We start from the raw sequence: 17,785 nt of genomic DNA, 5'->3' as shown, positions 1-17,785 counted from the left end.
TCTGGAACACATATTACTTTGTCCACTTTGGCTGAAATCAACTCGTATCTTCATTCTGGCGATGCACGTTACATTATTTTTCAAAATAAAAGCTCGTTTATTATACAATAGGTGTGGTAAACACTTTTTTTGGCGCAGCTGGCGATTCCCCCCCCCCCCCCCCCCCCCCCCCCCCCTTTCTAATCAATATTTATGTATCTTCTGCTAAAAAAAATCCTCTTCGTTGGCTGGGTTTTCAAAACCGGAAGCCGAGGTCTCACTGCCGTCAACTTGACTCTCTGACCCCGGTCGCTCTCACGCAGGATTCGGTCCAAGTTCTCTGGAAACAGGTCCGTATTGTCTTGTTACCGACGGCCTTTCCTTGAGGGATGGAACGTAAGGTCGCGCGCGAATTCAGACATAAGGTGAGGAGCTAAGTATTTTGTTCCGACTCCCCTTTCCTCTTCTTGTTCTTGTCAGTCGAACCTCTTGTTGCTAAGTTCAGGTGTTGTTCAGGTTGGATGCTGCGCGGACTGGCCTGGTTCGCATCAACCATCACGATTAAACTACTGTACTATCGGCTTTTATGGCTGAGGAGTGTTTTCCATCAATGAATGTATGTTCCCGGAGAACAGAAACTAAACCTGAAAGCATTGAATATCACCGTGAATTTACCTTCACGTGTATTTCGTCTGTTTTGTTTATATATTTTTGAACTAATAGTACACGTTTGAATTCGGTTTTCAGTTGTGAATCACTAATAAATAGTGTTGTGAGTATATTTATTTGACGACAGCTCATGGTTTAAGTCACTGAGGGTATGACAGAGAAAGGAAACCTGATATGTTTGCTGCTTCTGTGGGATCAACATGCAGCCATCTGTGCTGCTCCTCGCTATAGAAGAACAGACCATAACACTGAATAATAAAGGCGTCTTGAAATGAGCAACTGGGGAAGTGGATGGGGAATTTATTAGACTCAGCGTAAAGCACAAAACATCTTTGTTGTTGTTCCATTTAAGTTATGCTTAAATGCAGATTTGCCTCTTATTGTCTGGTGTTGAAAAATACAGCCATCAGAGTGAAAATGTGTTCAGTAATCTAATACACCCCTCAGTTTATGGTTCTAAAGTCTGACCAGTGTCACGGCTGCAGGAGTGGCAGGTTTATGACGCCTATAAATGGCTTCATCTCAGAGTCCACCCAGCTGTGTGGAATAATCATAAACCGAATAGATCAGTCAGAGAGCCTGCAGTTTAACTCTTAAGATGCTGATCCTTACAGCTTAGTTACGCTCTATTTCCATGTGTTGAAGCGTATAGTGAGCGTGAATATTCAACATCAGTTGTGTCTGAGATGTAAGACGACACTACTCACCTTCCCACCGCCACCTCCTCAGCAGTGCCACCATTATCCCATCCTGCGGCTGCAAAGGAGTCTGGCTCCGTCCACAGGGTGTCCGTCCTTTTCGAGCAGAGTTTAGCCAAACCTAGGGAAATGTGTTATATCTGTGAATGGCCAAAGCGTTTCCTCAAAACCATCCTTAGGCAGCTGAGCCGCCATCAGGTGGGAGCACTCCCAGAGGATGCCCATCTTTTTGTTGCAGGAGAAAAACAAGTGTTTGTTGTTGCAGGTCGAGCTGCTGATTGAAAATGAGGCAGAAAAGGATTACCTGTATGACGTCCTCCGCATGTACCACCAGTAAGTCATCTGTTCAAATTGTCTTGACCTTTGATGGTGTATTCACTAGCATAACCATTTGTTTGCAGTTCCATGACCTCTTTTCATCCTGCCTCAAAACTGTCAATTCGTGAATTTGCTCAAATGTATTTCCTCCTGTCTGGTCTGAATAACAGGTTTTTCTTTGTGTGTGAGTTGGTATTTGAGTTGCTGGGTGACCATTGCTTTCAATAGATGATGTAAACAAAAAACAAAATTATAGCGTAGTGTTTAGTTTCAAGCATTTTCAAGAGGCTTGAACTTGAACAAGAGGCAAAGACTGGGGTACGACACCCCACCATTTTACACTCTTGGGCTTGTCAAACCTCATGTGTGCAGTACAAAAAAATCATTTAAGTCTCAGTAGTGTAGAACAGCATTTATTAATAAAAAAAAACTATAGTTTTCCCTCTGCAGTCCTGGGCTCAAAGGGCTTCAGATCTCTTTCTCTGTTGTCTGTGTGTAGCTGGATGGTTATGGTTTCTTTGGCTAAGCTGCTGATGAGTTTCCACTGAGGCCTGTTAAGCATGACCAGCTCTTCACAAAAGCTCTTTTTATGTCCATCCTCCTAACCCTGGTGAACTGCCGTTCGTGCATTATTAAAGTGGAAGACCAGGTGGACAGATTTTGTTTTGAACCCATGTATTCTCTTGTGCTTGCTATAGCTGTGATCTTATCTATTGTGTGGAAGGCTTATAGCAGATAGGCATGATCTTATTAGGTGTGCTGCCAACTAGTTCTTGTGAGTGGAGAGTGTAAAAACTTGAATATAATATATAATAACAATCATAGTTTGGATTTATGGGTTTAGATTTGCTGTTCTCTCTGCACAGGTCGATGGATTTGCCTGTTCTTGTTGGGGACTTAAAGTTGGTCATCAATGAACCAAAGCGCCTACCTCTCTTTGATGCCATCCGACCTCTGATCCCACTCAAACACCAGGTCGAGTACGACTTGCTTACGCCCAAGAGATCCCGGTAGGTTCAGTGCTTGTTCTGCTGTGCTGCTTGCTCTCTTCATTGTAGCTCACACACCTTGCTTCACATCTCTGCAGAAAACTCAAAGAGGTGCGTTTGGATCGCATGCATCGGGACGGACTTGGTCTGAGTGTCAGAGGAGGGCTGGAATTCGGCTGCGGTCTCTACATTTCACAAATTGTTAAAGATGGTCAGGCTGACAAGGTGGATCTGCAGGTATTTATCTGTGAAATGAACCATCTTACTGTGCTATATATCGTCATCTGTCAGTCTGAACACCTGTCTAGGTGATCGTCTCATTGGATACCTCAATCTCCTTTCTCTCTCACTCACTATTTTCACTCACTATTTTATTCATGTACAGTTATAAGCCTACAGTTGTGTGATTCTCACAGCCGCAGCTGTCTGCCTTTTGTGTCATGTATTTAAAAAAAAGTTATTTTGATAAAGTTGAAACTTGCACTATGATTTAACATTTTCCCTCCTTCACATTCATTTACCAAAAAAAACTAATAACCTTGATTTCTATCTAGCTATCCCTTGTCTTCTGCTGACCATGACTTACCATGACTGAACTGCTCTTTTTACACCTATAAACCATATATATATATATATATATATATATATATATAATGAAATTACCTGTATAGTCAAGTTCTAAACTGTCCTTAAAAAGTTCTTTATTTTCAGACTCACTACCTCTTTGTTCTGACTGACTAACCATCTGCTCAGGCTGGTTCACCTATTTGCAAATACCGTTTGTGAGTGACCATCACTAACAGCTGAAACTACTTTGGCACAGTCCCAAACGTCACATAATGAAGGCCATTGTCTGTGGAGTTTGTGAGCACAGCATTGACCATGAGGGTCAGGCTGAGTTGTTGCGTTGTAATTCCACATCTGTCCACAAGATGGTGGCAAGGCGCCACCGTCGTTTCGCCCTCATTCAGCTGAAGGACTGATGCGATATTGTTCAGTATTGAGAGATACATGAACAACAACTTTCCCGTTTCTACTGATCTCATTCCTCAGATCAGTTTTATTTTTATATTTCCAATGTTTCTGAGCTTCATTTCCCTCCAGGTATTGATCTCTTCTGCCCTCTGACTCACCTGAACTGTCCCTGCTTAGGTCGGGGATGAGATTGTTCGGATCAACGGCTACTCCATTTCTTCCTGTATCCACGAGGAGGTCATCAGTCTCATCAAGGCCAACAAGATTGTTTCACTCAAAGTCAGACGTACGTCCAACAAAACCCCATCGAGTGCTCATCGTTTAAGATGCATCACAAATATTAACGTTTATTCTTCTCATGCAGACGTTGGGATGATCCCTGTGAAGAGGTACATGTTTTAAAGATACCTGCTCCATTGCAACTATGCTGGGTTTTAATATTGCTTCCTTTCCATCAGCTCAACAGAGGAGCCCCTCAAATGGCAGTACGTCGACCAGTTTGTCTCTGAATCTGGAGTAAGAAATTGTTCATGTGGTTATAGAAATCTTCTCCACATGTAGTGCTTATAATCTTTTCTCTTGCAGGAGAAGAAATCAAGTGTGGCAGGCTTGGCCTCGATCGGAGGTAAAGAAATCAAGGAGAAGAAGGTTTTCCTCAGCCTGGTGGGCACTACCGGCATGGGCATCAGCATCTCCAGCGGCCCTACTCAGAAGCCAGGCATCTACATCAGCAACGTGAAGCCGGGCTCTCTTTCTGCAGAAGTGGGACTGCAGGTAAGTAGACGGCGAATCTCTGTCGAACCGCTGTCCAGTTGTGAGCCTCATATATCCCGCCATGTTTCAGGTTGGCGACCAGATTGTGGAGGTCAATGGGGTGGACTTTACTAATGTGGACCATACTGAGGTAAGTCTGGTAGCGTCATTTAAAAGCATTTGAAAACAACATTCTCAGCAGTTGTTGGAGCTGTATCATCGTGCGTGCCTGTCTTTGTCCTGCTCACTGAACAGAAAAAATTGTGCTCCAGCAGCCAAAAGCTGAGGGGCGGTTGGTAAATTTGCCAAGCTTGATGGCGATTTTACAGCCCAATAAATTTTGGCTGGTCCCATCTTTCGTCTTGTTCTGTGTATTTTTCTAAGCCCTTACCGCTGTAAGAAGTGTAAAATCTTTTGCATTCGTAGGCTGTGAGAGTGCTGAAGAGCAGCAGGAGTCTGACCATCACTGTCCTGACTGGAGCGGTAAGAGTTTTTCGCTTCTCTTAGCGAGTTCATGCGCTCTTCATCCACCACTCTCTGCTCTTCTGTTACACTTGTTCCAGACCTTTAACCGTCTACATGTAGTCAAACACCCATTCTACTGAGGGTTATCCGAGCGAGCTGTTTTCAAACCTCGAGATGGCCTTGTTTGTTTGCTTGCCTTCCTGCTCCGTCCAGATTAATGGTCCATGTCGACATCACTTTACGCAGCCTGTGCTTAAGCGTGGCTCACTGCTGCATTTATCTTCAGTCAGTTCTCCCAGCGGCTTGTTTACCTCCGGATCGCTGTGCTGATGAATAGAAATAAGTAACATGCTGTTTGTTATTCTCTTCATTGTTTGCTTAGCCGTTTCGTTCTCCCTCAATCTTCCTGGACAGGCACCGTTTTAGTTAAACTATATTACATTTACATTTATTATATAGTGTACATTATCTATATTATCTAGATTATTGTTATCTTAACAGTGGCGTTTTATCGTTTTATTCTGAAGAATGTAATATGTCGTACACAGAGTAGTGCCAAAGTCAGTCCATAGGGGGCAGTGTGTGGTGTTCATGAACGAAATAGTGACCTTATGAACGCTGGACATGCTCCAAAGAAGGCTTAAGCCATCTAGTACACTATGTTTCTAATTTACAAATCGCTGACCTTGGTGTACACAGAAATCTTGTGATTTTCGCTTAATTTGTCATGTAATATATCAAAGGTTTCTATGCAAAAACAAAGAAATATATATAATATATTTATGCTTTATATTGACGGTGTGGTACATTATTGTGCTTACTAACATGTCTATAAGACATTCACTTGCAAAAACAATACGGCAGATAGTAGCCGCCTAACATCAGTAACATCCTGTTTAGGGCTGCTGTTAAAGGCTACAAAATTCTGGGAATTTGAGAAGAAGTGAGAGGTTCTTTTGTCTCTGTTTGTGACACCTGTATGTGTATCTATTGCAAACGGCATGTTAATATTCGTGTGAGACTCACTTATGTGTGAGTAAATAATATTAATGGAAAAAAAACTGCTGCTGCCCAGATAAATGTTTCCATACCTTTTGTCAGTGTTGGCCTTGTTCTGAATTCTCATCCTTATCTTTCTAAATTTCTCTTTCTATAACGTATATCATCTGAGAATCACATGAAAACAGTGCATGGTATTCATCAGGTCCTGAGGACAGCGCCTCTAAACACACATGATGGCTGCCAGAGTTACTGAGCTTCATGACTGTGGACAGGATGCTTGTGAGCCTTCATGTCGTCTGGCTGTTCTGGCTCACGCAGGGCGCCGAGCTGTTCATGACAGATGAGGAGCGTTTGGCAGTAGAGGCGCGCAGGGAGCTGGACAGGCAGGAGTTGATGCACCAGAAGAGGGTCGCCCTGGAGACCAACAAAATCCTAAAGGAACAGCAAGAGATGGAGAGACAGTAAGAGTCGGAAACCTGCACCTTCTTCTGGACAATTGCTGTTCCTATGACAATGGAGGTTCACGTTGAGTGTACCTCAACTGGCAGTGAAATATAACATTCACATCTTTGTGGCAACACTTCATCATGAATATTTTTACTTTGTGAAACTCATTTCCAGCTCAGCGTGCTCCTCCAGTTTGCATTATTACAATTGCCCGATACATTTTCTGAGGACACAGTTGATTTTGCTGAGGTCTTTGATGGCTGAAAATCTCAGTGTGAAATTTATGCAGGCGAATTGTGTTCTGCTGAGTCGGTACTTTTCACGGAAAATATTCCTCGTGTTGCTGAAACAAGTCATGATTTGTGATCAGGAGGAAGATGGAGATCTCTCAGAAAACTGCAGAGGAAGAAGCCCGCTATAAAAAGGAGATGGAGAGGTATTCAATTGACTTTTCAGCCCAGCTGTCCGGGGGATTTTATTGCTGACTTTTTTGCAGGATTGAGGCTGCGGAAAAGAAACAGTACAGGGAGTGGACCGAAGACTGGGGAGCCCAGGAGAGACCGAAGAGTCCTAAAAGTCCCCGCACACCTAAGAGTCCGTCTCCTGCTCCACCTGAAGCTAAAACTTCCCAAAAAGCCAAAAGTTCTCGTAAGTCGATCTCATTTTATTATCGCATGAATGTCCTTTCACTTTCTCTAAACTAGCTAGTAGAAATAACTGCTGCTCCTTTCCCTGCATGCTGTCCTCCTCCCTCTTCCGTCTGTGTGCTGTGCTGGTGTTTCCTTCCTCGAAGCTGAAGGAGGTGACTCTGTTTCTGAGGAAAAGCAGAGGAGACACGTGAGTCTGGAGTCCTCAGCTGTCTAGTGTCACAAGCAGCAGTGTATAAATAGCAGTGTACCAGATTTCCTCTGACAACCGGATTGGATCAACAGGACACTTGCATAATGATGGAGTAGATTTCAAGGTTTTAGACCCGTGACTGATCAGTATGTGGCGTTCCATGTGTTTAAACTTAAGTGCAGTGGTTGTCGACAACCAGAATCCTTTAAAATGCTTTTATGTGATGCTTTTTTCACACCCTCTGTAGCCGCTCCGTTTTAAAAGAGCAAATATTGTGCTCCTCTTTATAGACAAGTTATATTTGGGTCCCTGGGGAGGAAGCTTCAGGTGGAGGTCAATTTCTTGTCAATCATCTCTGACTGAACATATTAATTGTTATTGTCTTTATTAATCTTCAGAATGAATATAAATTTTGAGCATGTGACAAACCTTTTTTTCTCCTGAGTGTTCTTTCATTCTTCATTTTCATATGTAACAGACAGGCTGGTCACAAAGCGTTCCCTCAGTTCAGTGTTGTCCCCAGCGCTTTCGCAACATAAGGGCAACTTGTGCTGGGATTTCTCCACCGTCGCTGGCTTTTTCCCAGGGTTTTCTCAGGGATGGAATCCTACAAAAGCTTCAAGGTTTATCTAAACAGCAGCGGTTTGTAGTACAGCAGCAGAGCACATTGTCATGTACAATTAAGGTCAGGAAAGCTTATTTATTATGTATAAACGGTAGCAGTAAGTGGCAGTCCACTAGTCATAAAGGGTTGAAAATGGATTGAACACGTTTTTTGAGTTGAGAGCTGGGATTTGTATGATTTGATATTTAAGACAATTGATGTATAAGGTAATGATGGTTCGATGGGGTTTCATGAAACAGTGTCCTGGTTTTCAGAGGCCACAGGTGGCACTGTCTGCTGTAAAATGTTTCGACTTGAACAACCAATTCATGGAAGCCTCTCATCATTTCTAAACCAAGAGCGCCATGTTGTGGTGTCTCAAAATGAGGACACTCTTTCATCGCCCTGCAGGACTGTTTCATGATACCTCACCGACCCATCTCTAGTATACGGTGTGTACCTTCTCCAAATAACTTCATGACTTGCCTCCATCTGTATTTATAGCATTTGGCTGGTTTTACCGCTATGAAGGAAAGCTGCCATCTCTACGTAAGGTACTGTTGACTTGCTTGCTGTGTTGAGATTGATATCAGAGATGCTTTTGACAGCCTTTGTTTGAGTAAGGGGAAAGATGGCGTGTCGGGTGACTCATGTTGTGAAGCCTATTTGCATGTCTTGCTGTGAGGTTCGGCAGTTTTTGCATTGACTAACGGATGAACCACAGAAAGGTGACAAGAAGAAGAAAAAGAAGAAAACCTCCAACACAGACACGCTGCAGGAGCTGAGGAAGAACAAGAAGGAGATGGAGTTTGAGCTCAAACTGGCCAAGGAGAAGGAAGAAATGTATGAGAAAGAGAAGCAACTGAAAATTAATAGGCTCGTGCAGGAGGTATGGAAGGAGTGATCCATTGACTTATTTTCTTTTGTAATGTCCTTCTAATGTCTGAGCATCAGTCGTGCGTTGCCTAAAGAATTTCACTCCACTGTATGACCTGTGAGTCACAGTTGGTGTGTGCCTGGTTTTCGAAGCATAAGGAAGGATTTCTGTTGTCTGATGTGTACTGCACTGCCTCGCACAGGTTTCAGAGACAGAGAGAGAAGACCTGGAGGAGTCTGAGAAAGTGCAGCACTGGGTCGAGCGTCTTTGTCAAACTCGCTTAGAGCAAATCTCCTGTGTGGAGAATGAGTCACCTGAGGTACAGAGAGCTTGAGAGTGGGAGGGCTGTTCTTTTGGCTCTGTGTCGGTTGTAAAATGTTTTGGATTTAACAAAAACACTTCCACCACTTCTTCTCTCTGTCCTTTAATCTGACCGTAAGTTGTCACCGCCTCGCTCTCCTGGATCCGAGCCCAGTGTGAAGCGGTTCCCTGGGGGGCTCCACTTGGCCACCACTGACCTGGATGACATTAACTTGGATGAGGTGGACCAGAGCCTGAGAGGCCCTATGAAGCGACTCGCTCCCACCCAGCCCAGCAGCAGCCAACCTCCACCTCCCTTACCTCTCCCTCCACCTTCACCCAAGCTGAACCCAACCATCCCCAATTACTCTGCCCCTCCCCAACAAGCGCTCCCCCAGCGCCGAGCACCTTCTCCCCCCAACACTAGGAAGCAGCCATCTGCTCCGTCCACCTTAAGGAACCATGGCCGCCAGCCTCACCCGACTTACCACCCGTCTCGACAGATTTCACGTCATCCCACCTCTCGCTATCCTCCGGCGTCTCAGGCATCACGACCCCCTTCTTCCCCGCAGCCTGCCCCTCGACCTCCTCCACCGCCACCTCCTCCTCCACCCCCACCTCCTCCGCCTCCACCACCTCCTCCACCGCCACAGCAGTCAGATTCCAGAGTTGGCGCCCTGAACGGGTATCGACAGCATCATCATCAACATCATGTCCAGCAACCCCCCAGCCCCCCGGAACACAGGAGTGAGTGGGAAACGGGTGGCTACCTCCCCCGTGGAGGCCTTTACTCCTCCAACACCAGTGAGATGTCTTACCCCTCAAGTCCCAAGGTCAGAGTTAGGTTGATGTGGTTCTTTACTTCAACGCAAAGCCTCACTGATTTGACAAATGAGTTAGTCTTATACGAACTGTTATTATTTCCGAGCAAGGATTCCATCCAGAGCTCTGGCTTGTGTCCTTGTATGTTTTATTTATGAAGACAGACAAGGACAAGTGGCACGACTCAAAGGGACCTTGACCGACTCAGTTTTTCTACATTGGAGATTAGATTTCCAAGATTCGTCGTTCCAGACCTAAACTGTAAACAAATAAGTATCTGATACATAACACGAGATATTTTTTCCACATTTCATCATATCTGTCAGAATAATTAACAGAGTAATTAACATTAATAATAAGCATTTTTTTTGTCTGATAGAAGCTTGGATTGGCGCCTTAATTCTAGCAAGCATGGTGAGGGCTGTGGGCCATGATCCTTCATCATAATACAGTATCAAGTATTAATAAAAACTGGAATACAGTACACCCAACCAAAGTTTTTTACTCCACATTGCACTCTAATACCCAATATATCGATGTATTGTGAAAACTAAAGTCAGTTCAACTGAAAGTAGTGTCATAGAAAGAGCTCTTGTTTGACTCTTCCTCATGAATGGTGTGAGGTGGGAGGGTGCCAGTGAGGGCACACGTCACAATGTTGGAACAGGATTTGGCTCATATGGATAGTTCAATTCTCTGACTACGCTGTGCCGCGTGAAAGGAGAAAAAATATCCCTGTCGTGCTCTGTTTGCGCCTGAGGCCGCAGGATTCATTGTGTTTTATTCATCGGCTCAGGTAATGAGAAATACCTCCCATGCCAGTCGAATTTCCTCTTCAAGCAACCCCTTGGTGAGTTCCAAGCCCATCTTTGACTAAATCGTTCTCTGCTGTTGAAGTGTGTTAAACTGCCATGGCTTTCTCAGCAACTCGCTCCCAGCCCGCCCAACCAGCGGCGCCAGACGGCGCCTGTCATGTCAAAGCCCGTCATGTTGCCGCAGTCCCAAACCACTAGACCAGAACCACACAGAGCTGCTCACCGCTCTGACGGCCTGGTATGACTCACGGCTTCACCTCACCAAACAGCTGGATTCATTACCATCGAAAAAGAACACTTTTTAATTTTCTTTTTGTTAGATTTTAGATTTGATGAAAATAATGTTTCAGCCAAACAAAATGTGTTATCATTTGATACACTCGTTTTAAGTGGGTGAGTGGTACTGTGGGTATAAAAATGTGGTTGCACTTTAGAACTGACAACATAAACAAACTGTTAATAAACAGTTTACTTATTGCTTATTTACTGTTAATAACCAGTAATTATGGTGTTGTTTAGATGTGTATGTGTGTAACATGATGCGGATTAGTACTTTATGAGCTGAGCAATTACTCTCTGATATGATGCTAATAAACATACAAATAAGTCAGTTATTTATGGTAATATATGATCAATAATCTATAGTGTAACCAAACAATATGTATCTGTATTCATTGATGAATACAGTGTCTCCCTGTGCTTCAGTGGATAGTGAGTGACACTGGTGACAAGCCCTAAGTGTTTTTAAGATCATGCGTCCTGCAGTTTTCGAAAGAACATGTGGTTTAGAGAGCAGGTGGATATGTTGTTGAGTCATCTGCTGGTGATCGGAGTTGGATGTCAATTGTGATTTTGTGCTTCCAGCCGCCTGAAATGTTGAAACGGATGGTGCCCTACAACACGTCTTTTAAATCAAACAACAAGCGAAAAGTAATCCATTCCTATCAACTCCTCTGCTCTGATTATACTTTTCAACCTGGATCCTCCTCTTTATTCTTCATGGTCGACTGAGGCCTCATCAATCTTCTTTCACCGCGTGATCTCAATGCATCCCTCTTTGTGAGCTGCCTTTATTGAGCCCTCTGTGTTTTGCTCCAACTACTTTTACTAGTGAAGATCTCAGTTACACTGATGCAGCATGCGAAAGGAGGATGTTCTTTCAGACGTTTGCCAGATAAATAAGATGAAATCTCTGCCAGTTTAACCTTAATATGACGCCTGTTATTGATAATATTTTCAGACGATCTCAGCTGCGACAGGACCTGAGCTGATCAGATTCGTGCAGCCATTTCTTAATAGAATTAGCTGTCATGTTTGGGGGGGACAGTAGGCAGGATTTTGTGTGCTGGTGTAATCTGTCATCCTTATTGAATTCAGCTCTGATATCATAAAGAGTCTGTGACATTTGAATTAATATCCCTGTCCACTTAGTTCACATTCACCCGGCGGTTGTCAGAGGAAGTCGTGTGGTTAGCATCCTCGCATTTGCTGCCTTGTGTCACCAATTCATTGCTGATCTTTTTTTTTTTTTTTTTTTTTCCTTTAACTATTGCTTTCAGGGCTTTCAGAAGTATGTGGAAGATTTTGACCCCCACTCCATGGTAATGTATTTGTCTGTATAGTTTATGTAGCAGCACAATCTGATTTACCGATACAGAGTAGTGTATTCGTAGTATTTAATGTGTTTACTGTCATTTCCTCTTCTTGATGACAGTTTTCGGCTGACCAGATAGCAGGACGTGACGTGAGGCTGCTGCGGATTAAAAAGGTGCTGCCTCCTTTAGGCTACTGTTTTTATGAATGAATCCTTAAGCCTGACTTGTGTTGTTCTATGTTGTAGGTGGGGCAGCTGGACCTGGCTCTGGAAGGTGGCGCTGACTCACCTTTGGGGAAGTTAGTCATCTCGTCTGTGTATGAAGGTGGAGCAGCAGATAAACATGGTACGTCAACTACGTTTACCGTAATTCCTGAGTTGAAGCTGCTACTTTTTTCTCACAATCTGAACCCTGCAGCTTATGCAACAGCGTCAATAAAAGAAGCTCAGAACATTGGCGAGTTTGTTTCATGATCGATGAAAGTCTCAATGCTGGACCCCGTTTTCAAAACTAGTTGAGAAGTGATCCTCTTGCATTTTGAAGCCAGGTGCACCACTGAGCTTTCTACGGCATAGACAGCACCACTGCACCCGCGGCTTATAGACTGGTGCAGCTTATGGATGGACAAGATCTATTTTCCTTCTTAAATTTAGTGGGTGTGGCCAATATTCCGGTGCACTTTGTATTCTGGAATTTACACTACTGTCTTTGCTGAAGTTTGCAAATTCTCATTTTTGTGTGAATATGAAACGTATGAATGTGTGTGTCCAGGTGGGGTTGTACCTGGAGATGAGCTGATGGCGGTGAATGGAAAGATCTTGATCAATGCCACCTTGACTGAAGGTCAAAACTCCTTGGCCAGAGCCTGGAACAGTGGAGGGGTATGACTCTCATGGGAGTCAAATGGTGCATGTGTCTGTTTTGACATGTGTTGCTCATTGTTAACATCATTTGTGCTTCTGCTCTTCACAGGACTGGATTGATGTTGTCATTGCAGTTTCACCGCCAAAAGCATATGAAGACGAAGTGTAAGCATTTGTTTCTTGTTATAACTGCAAGTTGAAGTCATCTAAATTAACAACACAAATGCATTTTTGCTGCTTAAATATTTGAAACTTTGGCAAATGAGCCATGAGGAAAACTCTAAAGTGACATTTATTATGTTGTGTGAAACTGTTAAGTCAGATACACCCTTTGTATCTGCTGTAAATATCAAATCAGTGCCTCAAGTTTGACTTAAACTTGACATTGACTGAGTGTTTGGATGATTTATGTGGGATAAAGCAGCTTTTATCTCTGCTTTTCAAGTGTTGCTATTATACTAAAAAGTTCTATACTGAGTAAATGCATAATTTACACGATGATCATATTGTTCTGACTTCAAAAAGTGGCAAAGAAAACAGTCCTGGATGGTGACTTGCCCGTGTGTGTGTGTGTGTGTGTGTGTATATCTGTGTGCGCTGCAGCCCAAAGTCAGCATCAGTCAGTCCCACTGTCAACAGGCCGGCGTTTGAAGGCAGCGCGTCTCTGTACAGACATGGCTACCTCCTTCGTCCTTAACTCACCTGCCACCTGGTAATTGAGTGGGCTTCACTGCCTCCCTCTTCTTTCCTGCCTGTCGGAGGGAAGATTTGGTGTGACACGTGTTTGTGTGGCCTCACTTTTCAACCACGTGTGACACTCACTGTCAATCAGAAAGAACTTGAAGGAGCAGCATATAATCGGATTCATGTGAAAAAGCTCTCAGCAAATGGTCATCCACCAATTCCTGCGTCTTTTTCCAAGCAAAAATCCTCAGTGTTTCACCAACAAACATCACGGTGTTGACAGCTCACATGACGTGTGGCCCATGTTACTGTATGTCTTCCACAAAACAGTCCAGTAAGTCAAATATAAACTCACATGTGCAGCCTCTGCGGTATTTTCCAGCGTCATCAGGTCACGGACGCTCATGAAAGAGACACTTGACTTCTGCCGGCCCACACCAGTTGTTCTGATTGATGTTGCTCCATGGGACTGTGACATGTTCTGACTTCACTTGGTGACACCGTGTGCTTCTCTCACAGTCCACTCCACGAGCTCTCCGGCTTTCGTCTGGTTTGATGTGTGCTGATCTCACTTCCAGCTGTTTTGTCTTTTAAATGTGTCGCGAGAGGGCACAGTTGAGAGTAATAATTCAAGAGAAATGTGAATGCATTTTCAACAGAAGGATGTCCTTGTTTGGCCTTGCTATACATCAGTGCTGTTCAGTAGTTAACAATGGCCGACACAAGCTGATCGATAAACTGAGCACTGGCCAGCATCCTGTCTGTTGAAAACCTCTTCTAGGTGAATCACTCAGGTTATTGATTTTTCTCACCTCTTAAATCAGCACGTGGAACTGGGAAGCAGTGAGAAACTACAGCTTGATTCCTCTGCGGCCAAATAAGTAACGTGACTGTATCAGTATAGAAGTAGGAGCCGGAATAGCCTCAGATGTCAAATGCTTTCAGAGCTATCAGTTGTGTTGTGCTTCTGTTTCTTCTACTTTTAGAGACGTGACATTCTGTTCCATTTTCTCCACAGAACTTTCTTCTAGTCTTCAAGCTGCTACATTGATGGAGGCGGAGCCTTTACTCCTCATCGTTTGCATCGGACCGTCCCTCGGGAGTGAAGTGATTCCAATCAGTCTGAAACTGTCAATATTGGTCGGGCGAAACATCGTCGTGTCATTAAACGGAAGTGGCGACTCTGTGCAACTGCCAATCCATTTGGTCCATCTAATCTGAAGCCTATTAAAGGTCCTTTGTGATCTGCCCTTTGTGGTGTTTATTTCCGTCTGCATGATAGGATCGTCTGTCACGATCTGTCTTTATCCTCACATCAGGATAACCTTTCCTGTTCAAATGTAAAAGCATCTATGCATCACTTCATCATTTCTGAGGAAAATTCCTCCAAAAAATCCCTCAATAATTTGACAACTGAAACCTGCCATCCTCCATCTTCGCATCCTCCATTACGGTGTCCTACAATTGTTACAAACAATACACAGCATCGTGTTTTGTATTCCATAAAGAGTAAACTATTTTTTTTTGGGACATTACAGTACGGAGGGAAGGCACAGCCTAGAGTTCTAGCTTTCCCTCACTGCTTGAATCAGGATGTGATTCAATTTAAGATCTTAGCTTATTTGTTTAGCTCATGACTATAGCTTCAACTGATGCAGTATGTTATGAGACTGAAAGATCTGTGTTGCTTTTGTGGAAAAAAATGTAGAAAAAATGTCGACTTGTATATTTCAGTACGCACTATGAGAGACAAACAACTTCCTCTGACACTGTCCTTTTCCTTTTTCTATCATCCTGTATTTCCCACGACTTTGAACTATTCATTTAGAACAACTGAAGTGACATTTGTTGTGGCATCTGATAAGGATTCCTCCCATAGGGGGCAACAGCGCTCCTTGGTAAAAAGGACACAAAAAAACTACCACTTCAGCCTCAGTTTCGGCTTATTTTCATCACAGTTAATCTCCATTTTGAGGACAGCGGGGTAGAAGTGGGAGTCGTGGGCAGAAAGTGGAGCAGCCCATCATGTAACGTCTCCTACTCCACGCTGTTACATAACCACAGCGTGCGCTGGGTTGTATACGTGACTTGTGCCGCGAGTTTGAGCGTGGAATCGACCGCTGTGGAGTGTTTACTGACCCCTCCACTCCCCGTTTTTTTTCTTTTCTTTTCCGTGATCACTATATGGGGATAGACGTGGGTGGACTTGTGCGTAAGTTCGGCCCCCTTGTCTCCCCTCGGACCCGGGTTCAGCACCGCGGACAGCGCCGCTGCTCCTGGCGCCACCTGGATCAAGAGGAGGAGCAGATGAGAGTCGCGGATTCGGGGTCCGGTTAAGTCCAAGCGACGGACGTGACACGTCATGATGATCTCACGATATAAACCGGTGAGTTTCTCAGCGGAGAATATGCATTAACAAATGATCCTCGGGTGTTAAGGGAGAAGCCTTGCGGGCGTCATATTTCACTGCAAGAGACTCAGGAACACGGACCAGCGCTGCCCGTGTGCGCTGTAATGGCACTATACATCACTGCATTGTAATAAAGATTCTGACTTGTTGATGGATTTGTGTTTAACAACAAAGGCCAGAGCTAAACGAGCTATTCTTTCCTTTAAATTCACAATGATATCACTCGATATTCGACCACGTTTTCACCTCATTGTAAACGTAAATATTGCAGTGTATGTTCAGACTGAACCAGGACCATTAGGTGGCTGTACACAGTGTCTGGATGTTTACACTTCTCCCATATACTTGCCATGTCTTCCTTTTCCGTTCGACACCAAATAGCATTTGCCCTCTTTCTCCATCGTGACCCTCTTCAGCAATCAGTCGATGGATGGGGCTCATCTCTGATATAGGCCACTTCATCAGTGTGTGTCAGTGAAGGGTCGGCAGGGAAATGTGCTCTGACATGTGGGTCTAACATGAAACAGCCATGTAATTCAGCTCATTGGCTGCGTATTGTCTTGTTACCCGTGACTCACCTGGAGAAGAAGGATGAAGACGAGGAACCAATGAGGTCAGCGGAGTGAATGAGCAGGTGAAGTGTCACCTGCGAGAAGGTGCTCCATACAGTAGGTCGGTGATGATCCCACCAACTGGGAAAGTGCTTTGAAATAACCTGCAATAATGAACAAAACGTGACAATAACAATAATACACTGCCAGGCCAAAAAAAAAAGTCGTCACAAAAAAAAAGGGTCATACACTCTTAATATTTCGCTGGACCGCCTTTAGCTTTACAGCACGCATTCGCCATGGCATTGTGTCGATAAGCTTCTGCAGTGTCACAAGATTTATTTCCATCCAGTGTTGCATTCATTTTTAACCAAGATCTTGCCTTGGTGATGGTAGAGTCTGAGCGCTGCTCAAAGCTTTCTCCAGCACATCCCAAAGATTCTCAATGGGGTTCAGGTCTGGACTCTGTGGTGGCCAATCCATGTGAAAATGATGTCTCATGCTCCCTGAGCCAGTCTTTCACAATTTCATTGACATTGTCACCTTGGAATATGCCATCGGGGGAAAAAAAAATCCATTGATGGAATCACCTGGCCATTCAGTATATTCAGGTAGTCAGCTGACCTCATTCTTTGAGCACATGATGTTGCTGAACCTAGACCTGACCAACTGCAGCAACCCCAGACCTATTTGCTTAGTTAAATCCAGGTGGCGACTTTTTTTTTTGGCCAGGCAGTGTACATAAACAATAAAATAAACAATATTAGAAGTAATAAATAAATAAATAACCCACAAACAGCAAGAGCTGTTCACGCATTCTGCTGTGGAAACCCCTTTTTGTGAGTCACCAAAACTAGTAAAAATAACCAGGATGATCAGTTTGCAGTGTAAATGTTTAGAATGTAAAGTGCTCTAAAACTGAGTTTTTATCTTTGGATGAATAGTTTTAGTGCGATATGGCAGTGAACAACCTTAAAGAAAAACAGAGATGAGAAGTGAAGTGGTCTCCAAAAAGGGAATAAAACATCAAGCTTTTTGAATGAGGGCTCTCGTCTTTATTGACTGGAGCAGAGGAGTAGATGGCTCAGTGTGAATCATGGCACTGATAACTGACTGTATTGTTTCTCTG

General features: G+C 43.8%; 2 protein-coding genes across 7 annotated transcripts in view; both read left to right on the top strand.

Moving 5' to 3' along the window:
• The first annotated feature begins 269 nt into the window (after positions 1–269).
• ush1c (Usher syndrome 1C) lies at positions 270–14,911 on the top strand. Of its 2 annotated transcripts, XM_053886608.1 has the most exons (26): positions 270–404; positions 1,612–1,679; positions 2,531–2,674; positions 2,752–2,890; positions 3,806–3,914; positions 3,993–4,017; positions 4,087–4,144; positions 4,214–4,402; positions 4,473–4,532; positions 4,808–4,864; positions 6,167–6,309; positions 6,666–6,731; positions 6,792–6,943; positions 8,244–8,293; positions 8,464–8,628; positions 8,819–8,935; positions 9,057–9,749; positions 10,535–10,588; positions 10,663–10,791; positions 11,418–11,483; positions 12,113–12,154; positions 12,268–12,321; positions 12,394–12,493; positions 12,920–13,029; positions 13,121–13,176; positions 13,615–14,568. In XM_053886608.1, exons 1-26 carry the CDS (start codon positions 369–371, stop codon positions 13,706–13,708), a joined length of 2,976 nt encoding a protein of 991 aa, XP_053742583.1. In that variant the 5' UTR covers positions 270–368; the 3' UTR covers positions 13,709–14,568. The 2 variants fall into 2 exon arrangements, with proteins under 2 accessions (XP_053742583.1, XP_053742582.1); XM_053886607.1 differs by lacking the exons at positions 8,244–8,293; positions 8,464–8,628; positions 8,819–8,935; ... (3 more) ...; positions 11,418–11,483; positions 13,615–14,568 and adding exons at positions 7,089–7,132; positions 14,714–14,911.
• Positions 14,912–15,759: 848 nt separating this feature from the next.
• Positions 15,760–17,785, top strand: part of abcc8 (ATP-binding cassette, sub-family C (CFTR/MRP), member 8) — a 44,297-nt gene continuing 42,271 nt past the window's right edge. For all 5 annotated transcript variants that reach the window (XM_053886029.1, XM_053886028.1, XM_053886026.1 and 2 more), the window contains exon 1: positions 15,760–16,081. Coding sequence is in view for 3 of the 5 variants with exons in the window: in XM_053886028.1 (XP_053742003.1) it covers positions 16,058–16,081 (24 nt within the window). In the remaining 2 variants the exon portion in view is untranslated. The remainder of the gene's footprint in view (positions 16,082–17,785) is intronic.

The sequence above is a fragment of the Synchiropus splendidus genome, chromosome 14 (genome assembly GCF_027744825.2).
Source record: "Synchiropus splendidus isolate RoL2022-P1 chromosome 14, RoL_Sspl_1.0, whole genome shotgun sequence".
In the NCBI taxonomy this organism is placed as follows: Eukaryota; Metazoa; Chordata; class Actinopteri; order Syngnathiformes; family Callionymidae; genus Synchiropus; species Synchiropus splendidus.
The sequence above is the reverse complement of the archived record's forward strand: the minus strand, read 5'-3'. Positions and strand labels throughout refer to the sequence as shown.

Bases quoted from the DNA above. Each gene is read 5' to 3' on its own strand.
- ush1c (XM_053886608.1), top strand. From the start codon at position 369: ATGGAACGTAAGGTCGCGCGCGAATTCAGACATAAG. The intron at 4,145-4,213 runs GTAAGAAATTGT...TTTCTCTTGCAG, and splicing joins AGTTTGTCTCTGAATCTGGA to GAGAAGAAATCAAGTGTGGC. The intron at 11,484-12,112 runs GTAATCCATTCC...TATTGCTTTCAG, and splicing joins AATCAAACAACAAGCGAAAA to GGCTTTCAGAAGTATGTGGA.